General features: G+C 41.7%; 3 protein-coding genes across 4 annotated transcripts; 2 read left to right on the top strand and 1 right to left on the bottom strand.

Moving 5' to 3' along the window:
* Window positions 1-353: 353 nt before the first annotated feature.
* LOC122399886 (ionotropic receptor 25a-like) lies at window positions 354-3,758 on the top strand. The gene is made up of 4 exons (XM_043400943.1): window positions 354-635; window positions 824-1,362; window positions 3,054-3,383; window positions 3,482-3,758. Exons 1-4 carry the CDS (start codon window positions 354-356, stop codon window positions 3,756-3,758), a joined length of 1,428 nt encoding a protein of 475 aa, XP_043256878.1.
* An 838-nt stretch (window positions 3,759-4,596) lies between these two features.
* LOC122400030 (ionotropic receptor 25a) lies at window positions 4,597-8,387 on the top strand. Its single transcript, XM_043401227.1, has 5 exons — window positions 4,597-4,618; window positions 4,702-5,840; window positions 6,385-7,223; window positions 7,646-7,975; window positions 8,045-8,387. Exons 2-5 carry the CDS (start codon window positions 4,887-4,889, stop codon window positions 8,385-8,387), a joined length of 2,466 nt encoding a protein of 821 aa, XP_043257162.1. The 5' UTR covers window positions 4,597-4,618; window positions 4,702-4,886.
* A 957-nt stretch (window positions 8,388-9,344) lies between these two features.
* Window positions 9,345-15,338, bottom strand: LOC122399793. 2 transcript variants are annotated; one of them, XM_043400755.1, is made up of 7 exons: window positions 15,206-15,338; window positions 13,562-13,856; window positions 13,075-13,477; window positions 12,668-13,012; window positions 12,193-12,598; window positions 11,290-11,932; window positions 9,345-10,153 (listed from the first exon to the last, which is right to left on the bottom strand). In XM_043400755.1, the coding sequence occupies exons 3-7, from the start codon at window positions 13,399-13,401 to the stop codon at window positions 10,093-10,095; spliced, it is 1,782 nt and encodes a 593-aa protein (XP_043256690.1). In that variant the 5' UTR covers window positions 13,402-13,477; window positions 13,562-13,856; window positions 15,206-15,338; the 3' UTR covers window positions 9,345-10,092. The 2 variants fall into 2 exon arrangements, with proteins under 2 accessions (XP_043256690.1, XP_043256691.1); XM_043400756.1 differs by lacking the exon at window positions 15,206-15,338 and adding an exon at window positions 14,656-15,068.
* Window positions 15,339-19,146: the final 3,808 nt, after the last annotated feature.

Here is a 19,146-nt window from a genome sequence, read left to right as displayed (position 1 = left end):
GAGGAGCTTAATAGTTTACGGCCACTGCAATCGAGCCAAAATTCGATTTATTTTCAAATAAATATTTAATAGCAATATTCTTTGGAATGTTACCGCCCCTTTCCCCCAAAAAATTGTCACCAATTATTGTTGGTATTTGTCGAGCCAAACGCGTGCAATTTCCTCTGAAAATTTCGTTGCAAGTAGTACGAGTCAACGCCTGGTCAGACGCTGTGACTTAATGCTAATGAATTTTACATAAAGTAAAAGGAATATACCCAGACGCGGTGTTGCAAATCGTGTAAACTTTTTTCTCGACGTTTCATCGACCGTGCGAAGGTGTTTTAACAGAAAGGAGCGCGTAAAAATAAGAAATGAGCAATGAAAGGGCAGTATATCGAGCGGTAACTGGAATCGTTCCGCCATATGTCATGTTCAATACCACCTCGAACACTTTTTATGGATATTGCATCGATCTATTGGACGATATTGGATCCCTGGCGGGTTTCGATTACACCATCAGAGAATCGTTCGATCGCCATTACGGATACAGAGAAGCACAAAATGGCGGCTGGAACGGAATGATCTACGAACTGATGCAAAACACATCAGACATCGCTGTGGGACCAATGTGGATAACGTCTGACAGAGCACAGGCAAAAATATCACTAAATTACATAATTTGAAACTCACATTTTATTGTATAAAACTTACATAAATTTTATAAATTATAATTAAATATGCTTGTGTCTAATTTAGTTACAATTTGTAGTTCTTTACTCCACCATTCTTATACTTATGTCTCCCTATTTAATATAGTTAAAATTGTGTTAAAATCTTCCAGGTGGTGGACTTCACGATTCCCTATCAGAGATTAAGCGGTTTCTCTATAATGATGCTGAAGAAGCAGAGGCAGATCCCCTTTCTTCGTTTCTTAACGATCCTGGAGATCGAAGTCTGGCTGTGTTTCGCGTTAGCTTTCCTCTCGACGACGCTTCTGTTATTTTTACTGGAGAGGTACTCGCCCTTTAGCTACCGTAACAATCGGGATAAATATCGAGACGAGCCAGACGACCGATTCTGCTCCCTGAAGGAGTGCTTCTGGTTCGCGTTCGCGTCCTTCACCCCGCAAGGCGGTGGAGACCTTCCAAAAAATTTGTCAGGGAAAATGGCTGCTGCTACTTGGTGGCTGTTTGGTTTCGTCGTTGTTGCAGCTTACACGGCCAATCTCGCTGCTTACGAAACGCTTGAGAGGCTGGAGAGGAGCGTCGAGTCCATGGATGATCTGACGAAACAGTATAGAATTCGTTATTCCACTTTGGCCAACTCCTCTGCGTTTAGATACTTCCAGGGGATGAAAAATGCAGAGGATATGCTTTATGAGTGAGGCTTATAACTTACTTTAGCGTTGCAAACTTGGCTACGTGGGTGGTGGGAACCTGGGAACATTGGAATTATTTTCATAAGCACATGTAGAAGCAAAATACATGAAGCTTACAACTTATTTTAACTTTGGTAACTTGGCTATCTTGGTGGGAACATGGAACATTTGGGATTGTTTTCATAAGCAAATGTAGAATCAGAATACATGAAGCTTACAACTTATTTCAACTTTGTAAACTTGGCTATCTTGGTGGAAACATGGAACAATTGGCATTATTTTCATAAGCAAATGTAGAATCAAAATACATGAAGCTTACAACTTACTTTAACTTTGTAAATTTGGAATTATTTAGAGTTATTTGGAGTTATTGGAATTATTTCTATAAGTAAATGTAGAATCAAAATGTATGAAGCTTCTAATTTACATTAACTTTGAAAACTTGTGGGTGGTGGGAATATGGAATATTGGAATTATTTTCATAATCAAATGTAGAATCTAAATACATGAAGCTTACATCTTACTTTAACTTTGTAAATTTGGAATTATTTAGAGTTATTTGGAGTTATTGGAATTGTTTCTATAAGTAAATGTAGAATCACAATACATGAAGCTTCTAACTTACATTAACTTTGAAAACTTGTGGGTGGTGGGAATATGGAATATTGGAATTATTTTCATAAGCAAATGTAGAATCAAAATACATGGAGCTTACAACTTACTTTAACTTTGTAAAATTGGAATTATTTAGAGTTATTTGGAGTTATTGGGATTATTTCTTTAAGTAAAAGTAGAATCACAATACATGGAGTTTACAATTTACATTAACTTTATAAACTTGGCTATCTTGATGGGAACATGAAACATTTGGAATTATTTTCATAAGCAAATGTAGAATCAAAATACATGAAGCTTACAACTTACTTTAACTTTGTAAATTTGGAATTATTTAGAGTTATTTGGAGTTATTGGAATTGTTTCTATAAGTAAATGTAGAATCAAAATGTATGCCTGAAGCTTACATCTTACATTAACTTTGTAAACTTGGAATTATGTAGAGTTATTTGGAGTTATTGGAATTATTTCTATAAGTAAATGTAGAATTAAAATGTATGAAGCTTACAGCATACTTTAATTTTGTAAACTTGGCTATCTTGGTGGGTACATGGAACATTTGGAATTATTTTCATAAGCAAGAATCAAAATACATGAATCTTTCTACTTATTTTAACTTTGTAAACTTGACTATCTTGGTGGAAACATGGAACATTTGGAATTATTTTCATAAGTAAATGTAGAATCAAAATACATGAAGTTTATATCTTACTTTAACTTTGTAAACTTATGAGTGGTGGGAACATGGTACATTTGAAATTATTTTCATAAGTAAATATAGAATCAAAATACATGAAGCTTACAACTAACTTTAACTTTGTAAACTTGGAATTATTTACAGTTATTTGGAGTCATTGGAATTATTTCTATTAGTAAACCCAGAATCAAAATACATCAAGCTTCATTTGATGCTTCATTCTTACATTGTTCTAGCTTTTACTCAATTGAATAGTCAATTGATTTTGACAATAAATCTTCCAATCGTTAACTGTCCACCCTCCCCAGTCAAGTCTTCTCTAATAAAATAGAAAATTCGTAAGTCGTCTGTGCTAACAGAGGAAGTAAAATGTCGTAGCAGAGCTTGGAGACGAATGACGCTAGATGAAAATACACCGGAATGGAACAGATCCAAGTACGCGGTCTGGGATTATCCCTTGGAAGACAAGTTCACGAAGATGTATTCCGCCATGGATGAAGTAGGATTTGTTCCAAGTGTGGAGCAAGCCGCGAAGATGGTACGGAATGTAAACCGTACTTACGAGTTCGCTTTTATAGCGGAAGCAGTGACCATAAAATATCTGACGATGACGAGCTGCGACTTCAGACAGGTCGGCGGTGAATTCAACAAGAAACCGTTCGCGTTTGCAGTGAGAAAGGGCTCCAAGTTGAAGGAGAGAATCGACGACGCGTGAGTTGTAATCGTCCCTCTCAACGTGATTGAATTTTTACTTCAAACTATAAAAAACTTTCCTCTTATAGCGACTCGACTAAATTCTCTATTTTAAGGATCACGGATCTGGCGATTGGGGGCAGATTAATCGAGCTGGAGACAAAATGGTGGACAGAGAATCCTCAAAGAGCCAACTGTCCATCAGATAAAGACTTCAATGCAGGATTTGGACTGGATAATTTAGGAGCTGTATTCTTGCTAATCCTCGTTGGTGCATTGCTCTCGATTTTAATATTGTGCTTGAAATACTTATGGTATCGACGGGATAGAAGAGTGCATAGAACACAAGCATCGATGCAGCGTCTGAGATCTAAAAAAAATCAAAGAAGTTAGCTCTATTTTACATTTCCTGTTGTTTTAAAAATTGCAATATTGTTCGTTGAATATTTATTAAAATTTTCATCCTTTAAGACCTCTAACGGGCAGACTCTAACACGATTACATTAGACTAACGAATCCCACCTACAAAGGGACCCTAATAGAAGTACCCGGATAACTGAACTCTCATCGACTTTTATCTTTGACGCCACGATATAAAATTATAGATTCATCGATTCTCTGTATTTTTCTTGACGTTTGCAACGTATCCTCCTTTCCACCTCCGACGATTCGCGAAGAGAAGTCGGTGCTCGAGTTACGAAGGGTATCGATGGCGCGTCGAAATGAAACTTTTATCAGATAACGGGATCTGCGGGCACGCGATGCGCGACATGCAAATACGGGGCGAAGCGTCGCGTCGTCGTTTACACGACGCTGCGTACGCGTCGAGTCGCTTTCGCCGCGACGCCCGGCCTCCTCGAACGGGGAATTTTTTACGGGACACGAAAAGGGTGAAATAGGAAGAGACAAACTGCGTTTGTGCGAGCGATTGATTAGGTCATCCCCGCGGCAACCGGCGGGCAAACACGAATAAAACAGACCACCCTTGGATCCGCGTCTCGGGGACTGCCCTCTCAGTTGCTTGACCGATTTCCGGCACGCGATATATCCCGCCACGTCGATCGCTTATTATTAGAAAATTATCCTAGAAGCGAGAGATCGGTTCTCCACGTTTCGCTCGGACGATTTTTAAATGAAGCTCGCGTGCTCCGCTGTTCTCGCGTGCGTTCTCCTCGAGCTTTCGAGTCGGTTTCCGGTTTCTGGACAGGGAAACGCGGCCATTGAGTCCACGGGAACCAGGCCCGTGAACCTCTGTGAGTACCTACAAAAAGAGTAGTGAGAGATCTCTTGTGGTCAAAGATTAAAATAACATAATAATTTTTAAATTACTGTCAAGTCATCATCAACGATGAGACCAACAAGGTGGCTAACAAGAGCGTAACAGTGGCTCTGAAGACGATCAAGGACAAGCACTCGAACCAATTGGGAAGAGTCTGGACAGTCCAGGTGAACGAGTCTGACGTGAACGATACTTTGGATAGAATCTGCAATTCTTGGGAATCTGCACTGGATGGAGGAGGAATGGAGGTTCCAGACTTGATCATAGACACCACGACAGCTGGCATGGGGGCCAAAATATCGAATTCCTTCGCGGCTGCCCTGGGAATCCCCACGTTGTCCGCTCAGTATGGCCAAGAAGGGGATCTTCTCTACTGGAGGAACCTAAACAGTGATCAGAGAGGATATTTAATTCAAGTGATGCCTCCAGCAGACCTGATACCAGAAGCCATCAGACAGCTGGCGATCCAGCTGAACATTACCAACGCAGCTATCCTCTATGATCACAATTTCGTCATGGATCACAAATACAAGAGTCTGTTACTGAACGTTCCTACAAGACACGTGATCAACGAAGCTTCTCAACAGGTGACAGAGATGAGGAGGCAACTGCCTCGTCTAAGAGACCTGGACATAGTCAACTACTTCATCCTGGGGGATGAAAACACCATAAACGTGGCCCTCGAGGCAGCTGAGTCGCTTAACTTTACAGGAAGAAAGTATGGCTGGTTCCTTCTGACTCCTGAAAGCAACGTTTGGCCTAGATGCGAATGTAGAAACATCACAGTCCTCTTCATGAGGCCAGAGTACAAGGACCAGAAGAAGCCAACAGTGGACGCTGCTCTGCCCAAACCACTCGTCTCCTCTGCATTCTATTATGACCTGGTCCAGCTGGGTGTCAGGGCGATGAAGCTGGCCTTGGACAGTGGAGAATGGCCTCTGAGACCTAAACAAATCACCTGTGATGAATACAACAACACAAACACTCCTGAAAGAAAGTTAGACTTCTTTGGGAAACTGAAAACCGCTTACAGCAACATGACTCCAACTTTTGCAGAGATTCATTGGGGGACCAAGAATGGCGAGCATCAGGCAAGGTTCGAGATGTCGATTAATTTGGTAAACATTGAAGAGGGGGTGGCTGCATCCATGGTGGGCAGTGGATCCTGGAACGCGAGCATCTCTGCACCCTTGAAGGCAAGTTTAGTGTACAATCAATCAATAAAAAGAGAAATGTTTTTAGTCACGCGAGGATGATCGAGTGTCATGCATAAATTGTCATAGAATTGCTGTTTCGCAGGGAGTAAAATGAATTTATTTTAGCCTCATTTATTCAACGTTATCGCGAGACATTCCGTATGCAAGAACTTTGTAGCGTTCGTTTATTTAATGAGCTTCCCTTATCGGCGACACTGTAGTTCTCAACGTGCTGTTAACAAAAATTACTTTCCACTCGATATAAGGAAAGTAAATTGCAGCAAAAGCAATTCTTTCAGCCCTGAACCTTGGCTAGCGCGGACGTATCCTTGACACGCGGTCGTTACATTTATTTACACGAATTGCTGATAACCGGGTGCACCGATGAAGATAGCGCATGCAACATTATTTTGTTTACCTAATGTAATACACCCCGACGACCATATAAAACTCTAACATTCGTGAGCTTCTGCTTATTTTTAACTGCCCAGAGGTGGACTTGCGATTGTACAATTTCTATTTAACTTGTCTAATTTGATAAAAGGTGACCAACAAGGGCATCATGAACACGACAGCGGTGAAGAGCTACAGAGTGGTCACTGTAATCCATCCTCCATTCGTGATGTACAATGAGGAGAAGAATGAGTATTATGGCTTCTGCATAGACCTCCTCAACGAGATCAAGGAGACTGTGGAGTTCCAATACGAGATCCGTGAAACGAGCGACAAGCTCTACGGTAATTTAAGTCCAAACGGCACCTGGAACGGAATGATGAACGAGTTGATTGAAAAAAGGGCTGACATTGCGTTGAGCTCGCTGTGGGTGACGGCGGAAAGGGAAAGAGTCGTGGATTTTACCGTGCCCTATTACGATCTCGTAGGTCTCTCCATCATGATGCTGAAGACCAAGACGTCCACCTCTCTCTTCAAGTTCTTAACAGTCCTGGAGAACGAGGTCTGGTTCTGCATACTGGCTGCTTACCTGTTCACCAGCGTCCTGCTCTGGATCTTCGACCGCTGGTCGCCGTACAGCTACCAGAACAACAGAGAGAAGTACAAAGACGACGAAGAGAAGAGAGAATTTAACTTAAGAGAGTGTTTCTGGTTCTGCATGACCTCGCTGACTCCTCAGGGCGGCGGTGAAGCACCCAAGAATCTCTCTGGAAGACTCGTCGCGGCTACCTGGTGGTTGTTCGGGTTCATCATCATCGCCTCCTACACGGCCAACCTGGCTGCGTTCCTGACAGTCTCCAGGCTGGAGATACCCATAGAGACCTTGGATGACCTCAGCAAACAGTACAAGATCCAGTATGCTCCTGTGAAGAATTCACCTGCTTATATTTATTTCAAGAGGATGGCCGCCATTGAGTGGAAGTTTTATGAGTGAGTCTGTTTATCTTAGTTAACTTTGAGACAAAGCAATTAGCTTAAGATGATTCTGATTAGGTATAGAATAATGTAATTTTCTGATGGTGCATCAATCTTTGTTGTACTCTATACTTTTTGAGTGAGTTTATTTGCCTTGGAACTTAACTTTGAGGCAAAACAATTAGCTTAAGATGACCCAGGCCTAATTAGATATAGAATAATTTCCTGACCAATCTTTGTTGCACTCTATAGTTTTTGAGTAGAAGTTTTATGATTGAGCATATTTACCTTGGAAGTTAATTTTGAGGCAAAGCAATTAGCACAAGATGACTCTGATTAAATATAGAATAATGCAATTTTCTGATAGTGCATCAGTCTTTGTTGCACTCCAAAGCTTTTAAAGACAGTGTTTATGATACAAAAATAACTTACCACAGCATTTGGAAGGAGATGAGCCTAAACGACAGCTTGTCAGACGTGGAGAGGGCTCATCTAGCAGTATGGGACTACCCTGTGAGCGACAAGTACACAAAAATGATGCAAGCTATGGCCGAGGCTGGGTTTCCCGAGACCACAGAAGAAGCTTTGAGGCGAGTTAGACGCCTAGACTCGAACAACGAGTTCGCCTACATTGAGGACTCGACCACCATCAGGTACCTCACAATGATAAACTGTGATCTGGTACAAGTGGGGGAGGATTTCTCCAGGAAGCCCTACGCCATTGCTGTTCAACAAGGATCTCCCTTGAAGGATCAGTTCAACAACGCGTGCGTTTGTCGATAACAGCTTTATTTGTTAACTAAACGCTTCTTTTATACAATTCTTTTTCGTTTCAGGATTTTGATACTGCTGAACAAGAGGAAACTGGAGAAGCTGAAGGACAAATGGTGGAAGAAGAACCCTAATAAAAAAGATTGCGACGCGGAGAACAGCCAAAGCGACGGGATCAGCATCCACAATATCGGTGGCGTCTTCGTGGTCATATTCCTTGGTATCATTTTTGCCTGTTTCACCTTGGCCTTCGAATACTGGTACTATCGTCACCGTGCAAAGGTCACCAAGATCACTCGTACTAGCCCCATCAAAAGCAAATTTACCAAAGTGAAACCTCTCAGATTCAACCTGCAGCCAACTCCCACGCACGAATTCCAAGCCGCCCAGTTCAGGTCGAGATTCTAAGTTCGCCAAATATTAAATATTTCTAATCGTTCCTAAAAAAAAAAAAAAAATAACCGCTAATTCGTCGAAGTATAAATTAAAAAAAAAAAAATAATTTTTGATTAATAGGAATGGAATGGGTGCCATAAATAATACACATACGTCAGCGTTTGCAATGCCTTTATTTGATCACTCCCTTTGCGGTACATTATTTCGCGCAGAGAATACAAGTTTAGATTTTCTTTTTTTTGTTTCATTCCATCGTTTATTTTTTTTTGTTTTCTTCGCATCGGATACGTCACGAAACAATTTCGTTCGTTGTGTCGTGAATAACCCTCATTTCGCGTCGTTCAAACGTGTCACCTCAACCTCGGTTTCTTATAATAATTAATCCGTTTCCTTCGTTCAAAAGGCATCCATTTCTTTGATAACGTCTCTTGTACGCCATCGCTGTACCTTCGAGCCGAGGGCAGGCGTTGCATCCTCCCCGCCGTACACGTTATATCTCATATATTTTTTTATCTTTTTCGTTTTTACATGTACGTTCACGGCCATCCAATATATTTCCTCCGGGGGGAGCACAGGAAAAGCATTGGATACCGGGGGGTTTCCTTGAAACATGGGGATCCGGTCGATGAGTGGCGGAATTAGGGGGCATTAATCTTCTACGAAGATAAATTATAATTAGGGGGAGATACAATTAAGATAATCCATTAATAATTACGAAAAGAAAACAACAAGAAAATAGAACAATAATTCGACGAACGATTTTCTCGATTCAATTGTCACGCGGCAACATTACGATCGGATTTTCTTTTCCACTTTATTTATAATAAGTACTCCTCGACATAAAACGCTTCCATTCCCCTCTCTCAATGCTCAACATATAGTTCTATCTTTCTTTATATTTTTTTGATAACGTTTTTTTTTTTTTGGTCTATCCTTACTTTTTTCCCCCGTTCCATGTCTCTTTCTATCTCTTTCACTCTCGTTGTTCGAGGCGCGTCATCCAATGAAACGCGCCCCGGGAATGCCTACCGCATTGGACGAGAAACAGAAAAAAAGGAAAACTGCTTGTGCTACGAGCTCTACAGAAAATCAGCGCACTAATTTTTTTTTCTTTTGCGTTTGTTTTTTTTTCTTCTTCTCTTCCCTCCTTCGAAAGTTCGCATAAAATTATTTAACAAGCTACAAAACGAAATCCTCGTGAACTACATCTCTCAATACAATATTTTTTTTTCCTTTTCTTTTTTATTATTATTATTTTATCTTCTCCCTTTTTGTCGCGCGCGTGCACGCCAAAGCACATCGTTAAACGCTGCGTAACATGTACACCATTTTTTTTTGCTTCACCTTGTTCCATTTCGTTTTTCTTCGTTTTATTTGTCAAAGGGGTTAATTAATAATTATCTAAATGAACATTTAATATTCCTTTCGTCCTCGCACCTCGCTTCGTATCGCTTTGCGTTATTTTTGCTTTTTACTTCTTTTGTTTAACGACAACGGGGAATATTTTTTTTTTTTTTTTATTATTATTACTATTAATTATTATTATTATTAACGGCACCGTCTTGGATACATGCATAACAAATTCCACATGCCAAGAGGCTCCCCTTCTTGTCGTGTTCATTAACGGTTTGCGTCTTCGTCTTGGAAAAGAAACGTATAGCTAAACCTCGGATCTCCAGTCAATTCGAGCGTCTTTTTGTGCTCGTATTTATCCAGTTCATAAGGTCAACGGACGTAATGTCGTAAGAGGCTGGCATCCGAAGCTGCTACTGTGCCTTCTGTCGCAAACAAAAAAACACATTAAACATGTAACGATGCAACTAAGCGAGGCAACTAGCGCGTGCAAGTTTAATATTTTCCACGGTAACGTTTCAATGTCATAATATAACGTTATTATACAATTTACCTCCTACAACACGATTCATAGATTGTGAGAACCCTCCTACAACACGGGATCTTATCAAAATTTTACTGGGGGATTCTAGAGACCAAAATAAGACGAAAATCAAGAATACCAATTTCTCGATTGAGGCTTCGTTAAAAAGTTATTAACGTTTAAAGCTCCGTGCACGCAGCGCGCGCGGTTCCCGTCTCACAAACGCAACTTTAAACGTTAATAACTTTTTAACAAAGCCTCAATCAACAAATTAGTATTCTTCATTTTCGTCTTATTTTGGCCTCTAGAATCCCTCATCAAAATTATAATTTACTAAATTAAGGTTGCGTTAAATTAAAATAATATACTCATATAGACTTAAAAAAAAAAATTTGCTTTTAATAAGTTTTCGGTAACTCCCCTTTTTATACTGATTCTAGGTCTCGTATAACATTTTCTAGAAACCTATCTACCGTGTTATAGGAGGGTTGCCTGCATTGCATAGTAAAAGCGTAAATTCATAAATTTTGCAATCAGAACATCAATTGACTTAAAGTTATCTAATCCTCCATATTTGCGTCATTGAAAACCTGGCCCTCTATTTTACAAATGGCGTACGCTTAGGTTTTCATGAAGCGACGTCAGATGGGGCTGACGGAATCTAATTCTAAACGCGATTAGCCATTCGGTGGCCTTGAGTGGTCGACTGACTCTAATCGAAGTACACGTGCCAATTTCGTCAGTAAAAGGGTACACAAACTACATTAATAATACATTTACCAATAAGTGCGTATATTTACTGCAGTCTTACGCTTTTACTACACGTACGTGCATACACATGTGTCGGAATTACATAACATAACATCGAAAAAAACAAAAACCAAAAAGAAACATTGCTACGAAATTTCGCGTGGATTTCGAATATTTTTTTTCAAATTATTCTAATATAACCTAAAAAACAGTGTGCAACGAGCGTGTAAAAAAAAAATAGAAAGCACTCGACGTGTAATGTTAATTCGCTCAGTGGCGTGTTATTACCTCTTCCTATCATTGTGCAGAGGTACATTAGAACGTACCCAGCCCAGTTGACCCAATGCATAGCAATCTTTCTCAATTTTCTCCTCTTCGCGGATAACCGTATCTTCCACTCCGATCGGAGTATAGTGAAAGTGATCCTGCTCGGAGAGTATTCTGCGTTTGACCGGAGATCGAACGGGCTCGGTTTGTACGCACTTGTCACATTGACGCACCCTGAATTTCAACGTTAAATTCGACGATACCGGAGGGATCGGCGAGTCGTTCTCTCGATACTCCATGTACGGACTCTCCCCGCCAGGAAGGTATAACAAGTTTCCTGACTCGGATCTACGATACGCAACCCGCTCTAAAGTATTGTTCACAGGGAACGTGGTTCCATCGGCCCACTGACCGTCATCCTTTATGGGACGAAAGTGCGTGCGAGCGGATGTGAGTAAATCCTCGTCCGGTTCCGGCAGGCTGTTCACCTTCAGATTTGAACGGGGTTCCTTGCGCGTCCCAATGGGCGTCTTACGCGGCGCGACTGGAAAGAAGCAACTCCCCGTCTGAGGGCTGTGGCTCAAAGCAGTCAGGTTACTGCCAAGCCCTTTCCAGCACCATGATCCATCCATAACCGTGTCGGACCAGTTAACGTTGTTGCTCTCTGCAACGGTAAATTATTTCTATTCGTTTACACCCGGTCCGCGCGTCGCCAGCAGCTAACTTACACAGATGGTAATAGACAAAAAATAATAATAAAATACACATTTTTAGCACGACACAGATACCCTAGCAATCTACATCTAACTTAATGCACATTCATTTACTTACATTTCAGAACGGTCTCCTATCCGTTAGATATACTTAAGTCAATATTACTATATCGTGATACTCATAAATAGCATGTAATGTTCGAATACTGACCTGATTTATTTTTGTTACTACATTCATCCGCGTAATCTTTAATGCTGATTAAGTCGATATCCCATGGAATGAGCGGCGAGTCGTCAACGATTGATTCTTGGTATGGCGTATCGGTAGCATAACCATTGTCCGAGGTGGATAAAGTAAAGATTGTCTCTGTAGTGTCTGTCGGCCAGAGGGGTCCTGAAGGAATAGAGAGAGTGGGAGCTGCCCAGATAGAGGCTGTGTCCTGTGCATTGCCTGGTCCTGAATCCCAAAGTGCTTCCAAGCTCTCGTCGAACTTCGCTTGCAATTGCGCCAATCTAAGTTGATCTAATTCCAATTCCCGTTCCTTTTCTCTTTCGCGCTCCATCGATTTAGCAAACCCAAAGCTTTCTTTGTCTTCCGTTCTCCGCGAGTCAATACTCTGAAAAAATAAATCCATAAATAAAGATCCTCAGATCCTCAAACTGATCAACTATCACTCGACCCTTACAATGGACATTTTAGTCTTCTTATTGCGTGATTTATTGTTGTTCTTGTTATTGTTATAGTTGACTCCGTTGATTTTGTTATTGTTATTATTATTATTGTTGTTGTTATTGTTGTTTCCAAAGTTTCGATCCTTCCTTTGAGAAAACTTTTTGATAGTCGTAGGTTGCAAAGCCGGAAACGCTGCGTAGTATCTGAGAGCCCTGTCGCGAGGTGTAAGCAATTCTAAGTTCGTTTTGTCTTTACCATCGGACTTCGCCGATTCCTCCTCTTTCTCGTTTGAGCCACCCCCTTCCAAGTCCCGCAATTTCATACATAATTCATCAACTAGCGTTTCCACCCCGCATTTCTGTGAAAATTACACGTGCGATTAACAAAACGCCCTACGATGGGCACACAGATGTCACTTACGTTGTCAGCAGCACTTGTCAGACATTGCACAACAGCACGTCTCTGTTCTCTATCCCCTTGCGTCGGTAGCTTTGCTTTAGGTCGGGCACGAATGCGACGTCCTCCGTTTCTACCTGTACCAACTGCTTCTTCTGGAGGACTGAGGGCCGAGTCGGGGCGACGCAGTAGGCTAAGCACAAAACGCGAGTACGCAACTGGGTCGATTCCCAATGCGTCCAAGCGTGCTTCCAGCCACTGGCGTAACTCCTCCTCGGCCCTTGTGCCAAACACTTCACCACCTCCAGGGGACGCCGCTATCCCAACCAGGTGTAATGCCGGGTTCCTCATGTCCTTTTAATAAAGCTCCTCCTAGACCCAAGAACTTTTACAGACTCCGCTACCTCCAGGGTGATCATCTTCTCTCCTTAAAAGACACAGAAAACCTGAAATCCTAAAACCCTGCGTATAATCTCGTTACGAAAGAAAGAAAGTAATAGATCTTAGTTACCTATTTACAATAGAGTTACGGTATTATATTATTGTCCTTTTAATGTTTCAATTTTACTGGATCCACCACCTTGACATTTATTAGCTTGATAAATGTTCGTTTGCTTCTCTTCGTTACTTATAATTTCTTGCTTTTAGTTACGTTGCCCGCAATTCGGTGGTAGTGGTTCTTGCGGTTGTAGTTACGTTGATTAAAAGTTACTTAGTTCTTGTGCACAGGTGGTGGATATTTTGTGAAAATGAGGCGGCAGGTCTTAGCGAAGGATAACAAGTATAGTTTCCTTCCCATTTTGACACTGGAAATATCAGAAATCGTTGATTATTCTTAAAGACATTCGTACCGTCTACGTCAATTTTAAATAAATAAATAACTGCATACCAGTTTCTTTTCAATACATTCGTTTATTCGTACGATCAAAAATATAATTAAGCAAATTCGACAGTTTCAATTTTCTTGTACATATTATTAACTTATGTCTATAAAAAGTCGTTAATATATTTCTTATATAAGCAATATTAACCGTCAGTCGTTCAAAACTTTCACTCCGATATTATCTAATTCTAAATTAATATGCCAATGTGCTAACGGTCTAAATACTGGTCTAAATAAAAAATATATAAAAAGAAAATACTACGTATAAAACAAGGCTATATCTATCATTTTCCTAATTGGGCTCGATTAGTTTCCAATTTGTTTGGGAATTGTAATTATTGCTAAGCACGTAGAGAAAATGCGTCGTAAATGTTCAGAAAGTCCAATTGTCATTCTCAGATCAATTATCAAATTGTGTCACGTGTAATATTTATTTTCGTTCGACGAACACAACGCAGCGCAACAAAGTTCGTAACGTTGGTCGTGTTAAACGGTAACTCGTGCAAAAACGAGGCAACGTTTATTTATCGAATGAGAAAAAAAAAAAATATAAATTTACATTAAGGTTTGCCCGCATCAACGGGCACGCGAAATTATTGGAATATTTATCGTCGTGCTGTTCGTGAGTCTGCAACGTCAATTACCGATGCGTGTCCGTTCAGACTCCAATCGGTCGCAAATTTTTTTTTGCGCAAAACGTAAGACGTAGTTAGGAGACGTACGTTTACGTTAGAGGCTGTTCGGTCACGTTGCACGAACCGTGGATCTAAAAACGCTTGTTCCACGTCGTGATTTCGTGGAACGGTTACTATGTCGCATTTGGTAAATTACAATCAGCCGCGGGGATCGGTGGTAACGTTGCCAAAAACGCTTATCGCTAGATTACGCGGGGCGCGCGAGAAGAGAGCAAAAACGTGAAGGCAACAGAATTTTAGGGTATTCCACGCATCGTCGACCAGCCTCGTCCACTTGATAGATGTATCTCGAACTGGTACACGAAAACAAACTGCACTTTCGAGCGCATAACGCTGCAACACGAGTGTCTATATGGATTGTTGGCAGAGGCATTGCTCGTGCAATGCAAATAACCTTGCCGATTGCGCTATGCGTTTCGCCTGAGTCATAGTTCTCGCGACAAGAACGACGGGACTGCGTGACGTTACGAAACAAAAACAAAATCTGTTTTACTGCGACGTGCACTGTCAACTCGCGCCGAACACGATAGGCACTTCTATTACGGCGATTAATGAAAATGTTCGAATTCTGACGTACCTGCATGCCTCGAGAGATGATTTTCACCCCGGCCTCTTCTACACACCCCACTCAGAGAAAAACATGGCGGCTACTAAAGCCTCAGTGCCCCTCCCCCTTCCAGATACTGGCAGACGGTCAGTTCTTGCACAATATTTGCAGTGCGTTCTGAAATCGATCTTTCGCTGCACTACGTGTTCTTGATCTGTTTCGACGGTTACCGCGGGCGTTCTCAAACTGACCGCCAGCGACTCTCGGTAGGAACAATCGATTTATTCGGAAGTCGATAAATTGCTAGAGGTCATTTAGGAGTCAATGAACGAATTCGTTTAGATAGAACGAATAATAATTGATAGATCATTCTTTTCAATGTCATATGTTTATAAATCGCCGATTCTTTTTGTAAAAGAAATTACATATCCTGTCGAGCATGATGTTTTACTGATATTAAATCGAATTTATCGACCCGTAATCGCATGACCTGAAATGACCTTCGGTACGGAAATGTACTCGATAGAACATAACTTATTGAACAGATACTGATAGTTTAGAAAATGGCTTTAAATTTTGATGAAATGAAATGCACAAATAGAAATTGAATTTTTTATTTCATTCTGCATACAGTTTATTTTGTAAAGCGATTGATACTTAAATAGGTTGAGAAACTAATTTGAACTTACAGAGTAAACGGTTACATTTATCGTCTTCATACAAGTTTCATTGCGTCGCTTACATTATTGTGTACCATTTATCTTTTAAAAAATAACATTCACTACTATGTAGAGATTTTCGTAAAAATTACAGGAAAATTATATGTAATAAAGATTAATAGCTTACACGGTTCAAATTTATATTGAAGCACATACTGCATTGCAAAGGAATCGCAACGCCATCTAGGGCAAAACGTGCATATGTGCAATCGTGAAATATTTGGCGGATAATTTGAATAGTATTGCATCTCGGTAGTATTATCTCCTAGTATTTCAACATATAAAGACTGTTACTGCCTACAGCTGGCCTCTGCTGATCAGTGTTCGCCATTACAGATATTTCTGACAACACATAAAGACTACCGATGGTTTCAGTTGGCCTCTATCAACCTCTGCTGGCCTCTGCCAGTATGTATTGGTCTCTCCTTGTCTCTCCTGGCTTCTGCTGATCTCTGCCAGCATGTACTGGTCTCTCCTTGTCTCTCTGGCTTCTGCTGATTTCTGCCAGCATGTACTGGTCTCTCCTTGTCTCTCCTGGCTTCTGCTGATCTCTGCTGACCACTGCTTGCCCCTGGTGGTCTCTCCTAGCCTCTACTGGCTTCTGCTGGCCTCCGTTCGCCTCTGCTGACCTCTGCCAGTCTCTGCTGTTCTCTGCTGACCAATGCTGACATTTCTGGTAAGGTATAATGATTGTTACTGACCACTGTTGATATTTCCGACAACGTATAACGAGTTACTAACTACTGTTTGCCTTTGCTAGCCTCTGCTGACCTTCGCTAACATCTACTGACTTCTGTCAACCTTTACTAGCTCCTGCTGACCACTGCTGATACTTCTGGCAACGTATAATGAATGTTGCTGATTGCTGCCAGCCTCTACTAGCCTCTGGTGATCTGTACCAGCATGCACTGGTCTCTCCTTGTCTCTGCTGACTTCTGCTGATCTCTGCAGACCACTGCTGACCAACTTTGATGCTTCCAACAATGTATAACGATTACTACATGTTACTGCTTGCCCCTGGTGGTCTCTCCTAACCTCTACTGGCTTTTGCTGGCCTCTGCTCGCCTCTGCTGACCACTGCCAGTCTCTGCTGTTCTCTGCTGACCAATGCTGACATTTCTGGTAAGGTACAATGATTGTTATTGACCACTGTTGCTATTTCCAACAACGTATAACGGGTTACTAACTACTGTTTGCCTTTGCTAGCCTCTGCTGACCTCCGCTAACATCTGCTGGCTTCTGTTAACCTCTGCTGGCTTCTGCTGACCACTGCTGATACTTCTGGCAACGTATAATGAATGTTGCTGATTGCTGCCAGCCTCTACTAGCCTCTGGTGATCTGTGCCAGCATGTACTGGTCTCTCCTTGTCTCTGCTGACTTCTGCTGATCTCTGCTGACCACTGCAGACCAACCTGATGCTTCCAACAATGTATAACGATTACTACATGTTACTGCTTGCTCCTGCTGGTCTCTACATGCCTCTACATGCCTCTACATGCCTCTACATGCCCCCACATGCATCTACTGGCCCCTGCTGACCCCGGCTGACCACTGCTGACCACAGCTGACCTTTGTTGACATCTTCTGATATGATGTATATGTATTAAACCCTTGTATAATGTAAATCTATGGCAATAAATGTTATAATTTCAAAGAATTCTATGTCTTCTCGTCATTTTTACCTTCCTTTACCTCTCCAAAGCATTCCCATAGTTATAAGATACATGCCACCTCTTCCCATATCATGTCCTCCTAATAACAAAGTCTAAAATGAACCTAAAACCGCCACCGCCATACCTACCGTCGATAAACGATACTTATTAATTTATTCGCTCGAAAAATTTCTAAGTTCCTCGAAAAGATTTGAGGGGGGCCCCTTTAAAAAGTCCTGAAACAGCTGGGAAGTCCTGAAACAGCTGGGAAGCCCCGAAACAGCTGGAAAGTCCTGAAACAGCTGGAAAGTCCTGAAACAATTCTTGGGAACCCTGAATTTTTAGCAAAGTTCTGAGTTTCAGGGCTTTCCAGCGGTTTCAGGACTTTTCAGCTGTTTCAGGGATTTCCAGTTGTTTCAGGGCTTTCCAGCTGTTTCAGGACTTTCCAAATTGTTTCAGGGAGTCTTATAACTAAGGCAATGATTTGGAGAGGAAAAGAAAGGTAAAAAATGATGAGAACACATAGAATTCTTTGTAATTATATCATTTATTGCCATAGATTTACATTATACAAGGTTTAATACATATACATCATATCAGAAGTTGTCAACAAAGGTCAGCAATGGTCAGCCGGGGTCAGCAGGGGCCAGTAGATGCATGTGGAGGCATGTAGAGGCATGTAGAGGCATGTAAAGGCATGTAGATGCATGTAGAGGCATGTAGAGACCAGCGGGAGCAAGCAGTAACACATAGTAATCGTTATACGTTGTGGGAAGTATCAGGAGTGGTCAGCAGCGGTCAGCAGGGGCCAGCAGGGGCCAGCAGAGACCAGCAGAGGGATCTAGAGGCATCTAGATGCATGTAGAGGCATGTAGAGACCAGCAGGAGCAAGCAGTAACACATAGTAATCGTTATACGTTGTCGGAAATATCAGGAGTGGTCAGCAGCGGTCAGCAGGGGCCAGCAGAGGCCAGCAGAAGGATGTAGAGGCATCTAGATGCATGTAGAGGCATGTAGAGACCAGCAGGAGCAAGCAGGAACACGTAGTAATCGTTATACCTTGTCAGAAGTATCAGGAGTGGTCAGCAGCGGTCAGCAGGGGCCAGCAGAGGCCAGCAGAGGGATGTAGAGGCATCTAGATGCATGTATAGGCATGTAGAGACCAGCAGGAGCAACCAGGAACACGTAGTAATCGTTATACCTTGTCAGAAGTATCAGGAGTGGTCAGCAGCGGCCAGCAGAGGCGAGCGGAGGCAGGCAGAGGCCAGCAGAGGCCAAAATATGCTAGCAGAGGCATGTAGAGGCATGTAGAGACCAGCAGGAGCAAGCAGTAACACACAGTAATCGTTATACGTTGTCGGAAGTATCAGGAGTGGTCAGCAGAGGGATGTAGAGGCATGTAGAGACCAGCAGGAGCAAGCAGTAACACATAGTAATCGTTATACGTTGTCGAAAGTATCAGGAGTGGTCAGCAGCGGTCAGCAGGGGCCAGCAGAGGCCAGCAGAGGGATGTAGAGGCATGTAGATGCATGTAGAGGCATGTAGAGACCAGTAGGAGCAAGCAATAGCAAGTTGTAATCGTTATACGTTGTCAGAAGT

Source organism: Colletes gigas, unplaced genomic scaffold (genome assembly GCF_013123115.1).
Source record: "Colletes gigas isolate AHSC1104 unplaced genomic scaffold, ASM1312311v1 Colletes_gigas_Sc00015, whole genome shotgun sequence".
Taxonomy (NCBI): domain Eukaryota; kingdom Metazoa; phylum Arthropoda; class Insecta; order Hymenoptera; family Colletidae; genus Colletes; species Colletes gigas.
Note: the sequence above shows the minus strand (reverse complement) of the source record. Positions and strands in the feature narration are given on the sequence as shown.

Bases quoted from the DNA above. Each gene is read 5' to 3' on its own strand.
- LOC122399886 (XM_043400943.1), top strand. From the start codon at position 354: ATGAGCAATGAAAGGGCAGTATATCGAGCGGTAACTGGAATCGTTCCG. The intron at 636-823 runs GCAAAAATATCA...AAAATCTTCCAG, and splicing joins TAACGTCTGACAGAGCACAG to GTGGTGGACTTCACGATTCC. The intron at 3,384-3,481 runs GTGAGTTGTAAT...CTCTATTTTAAG, and splicing joins AAGGAGAGAATCGACGACGC to GATCACGGATCTGGCGATTG.
- LOC122400030 (XM_043401227.1), top strand. From the start codon at position 4,887: ATGGAGGTTCCAGACTTGATCATAGACACCACGACAGCTGGCATGGGG. The intron at 7,224-7,645 runs GTGAGTCTGTTT...AACTTACCACAG, and splicing joins ATTGAGTGGAAGTTTTATGA to CATTTGGAAGGAGATGAGCC. The intron at 7,976-8,044 runs GTGCGTTTGTCG...TTTTCGTTTCAG, and splicing joins AAGGATCAGTTCAACAACGC to GATTTTGATACTGCTGAACA.
- LOC122399793 (XM_043400755.1), bottom strand. From the start codon at position 13,401: ATGAGGAACCCGGCATTACACCTGGTTGGGATAGCGGCGTCCCCTGGA. The intron at 11,933-12,192 runs GTCAGTATTCGA...TTACCGTTGCAG, and splicing joins TAGTAACAAAAATAAATCAG to AGAGCAACAACGTTAACTGG. The intron at 10,154-11,289 runs GTAATAACACGC...TGTTTGCGACAG, and splicing joins CTGCACAATGATAGGAAGAG to AAGGCACAGTAGCAGCTTCG.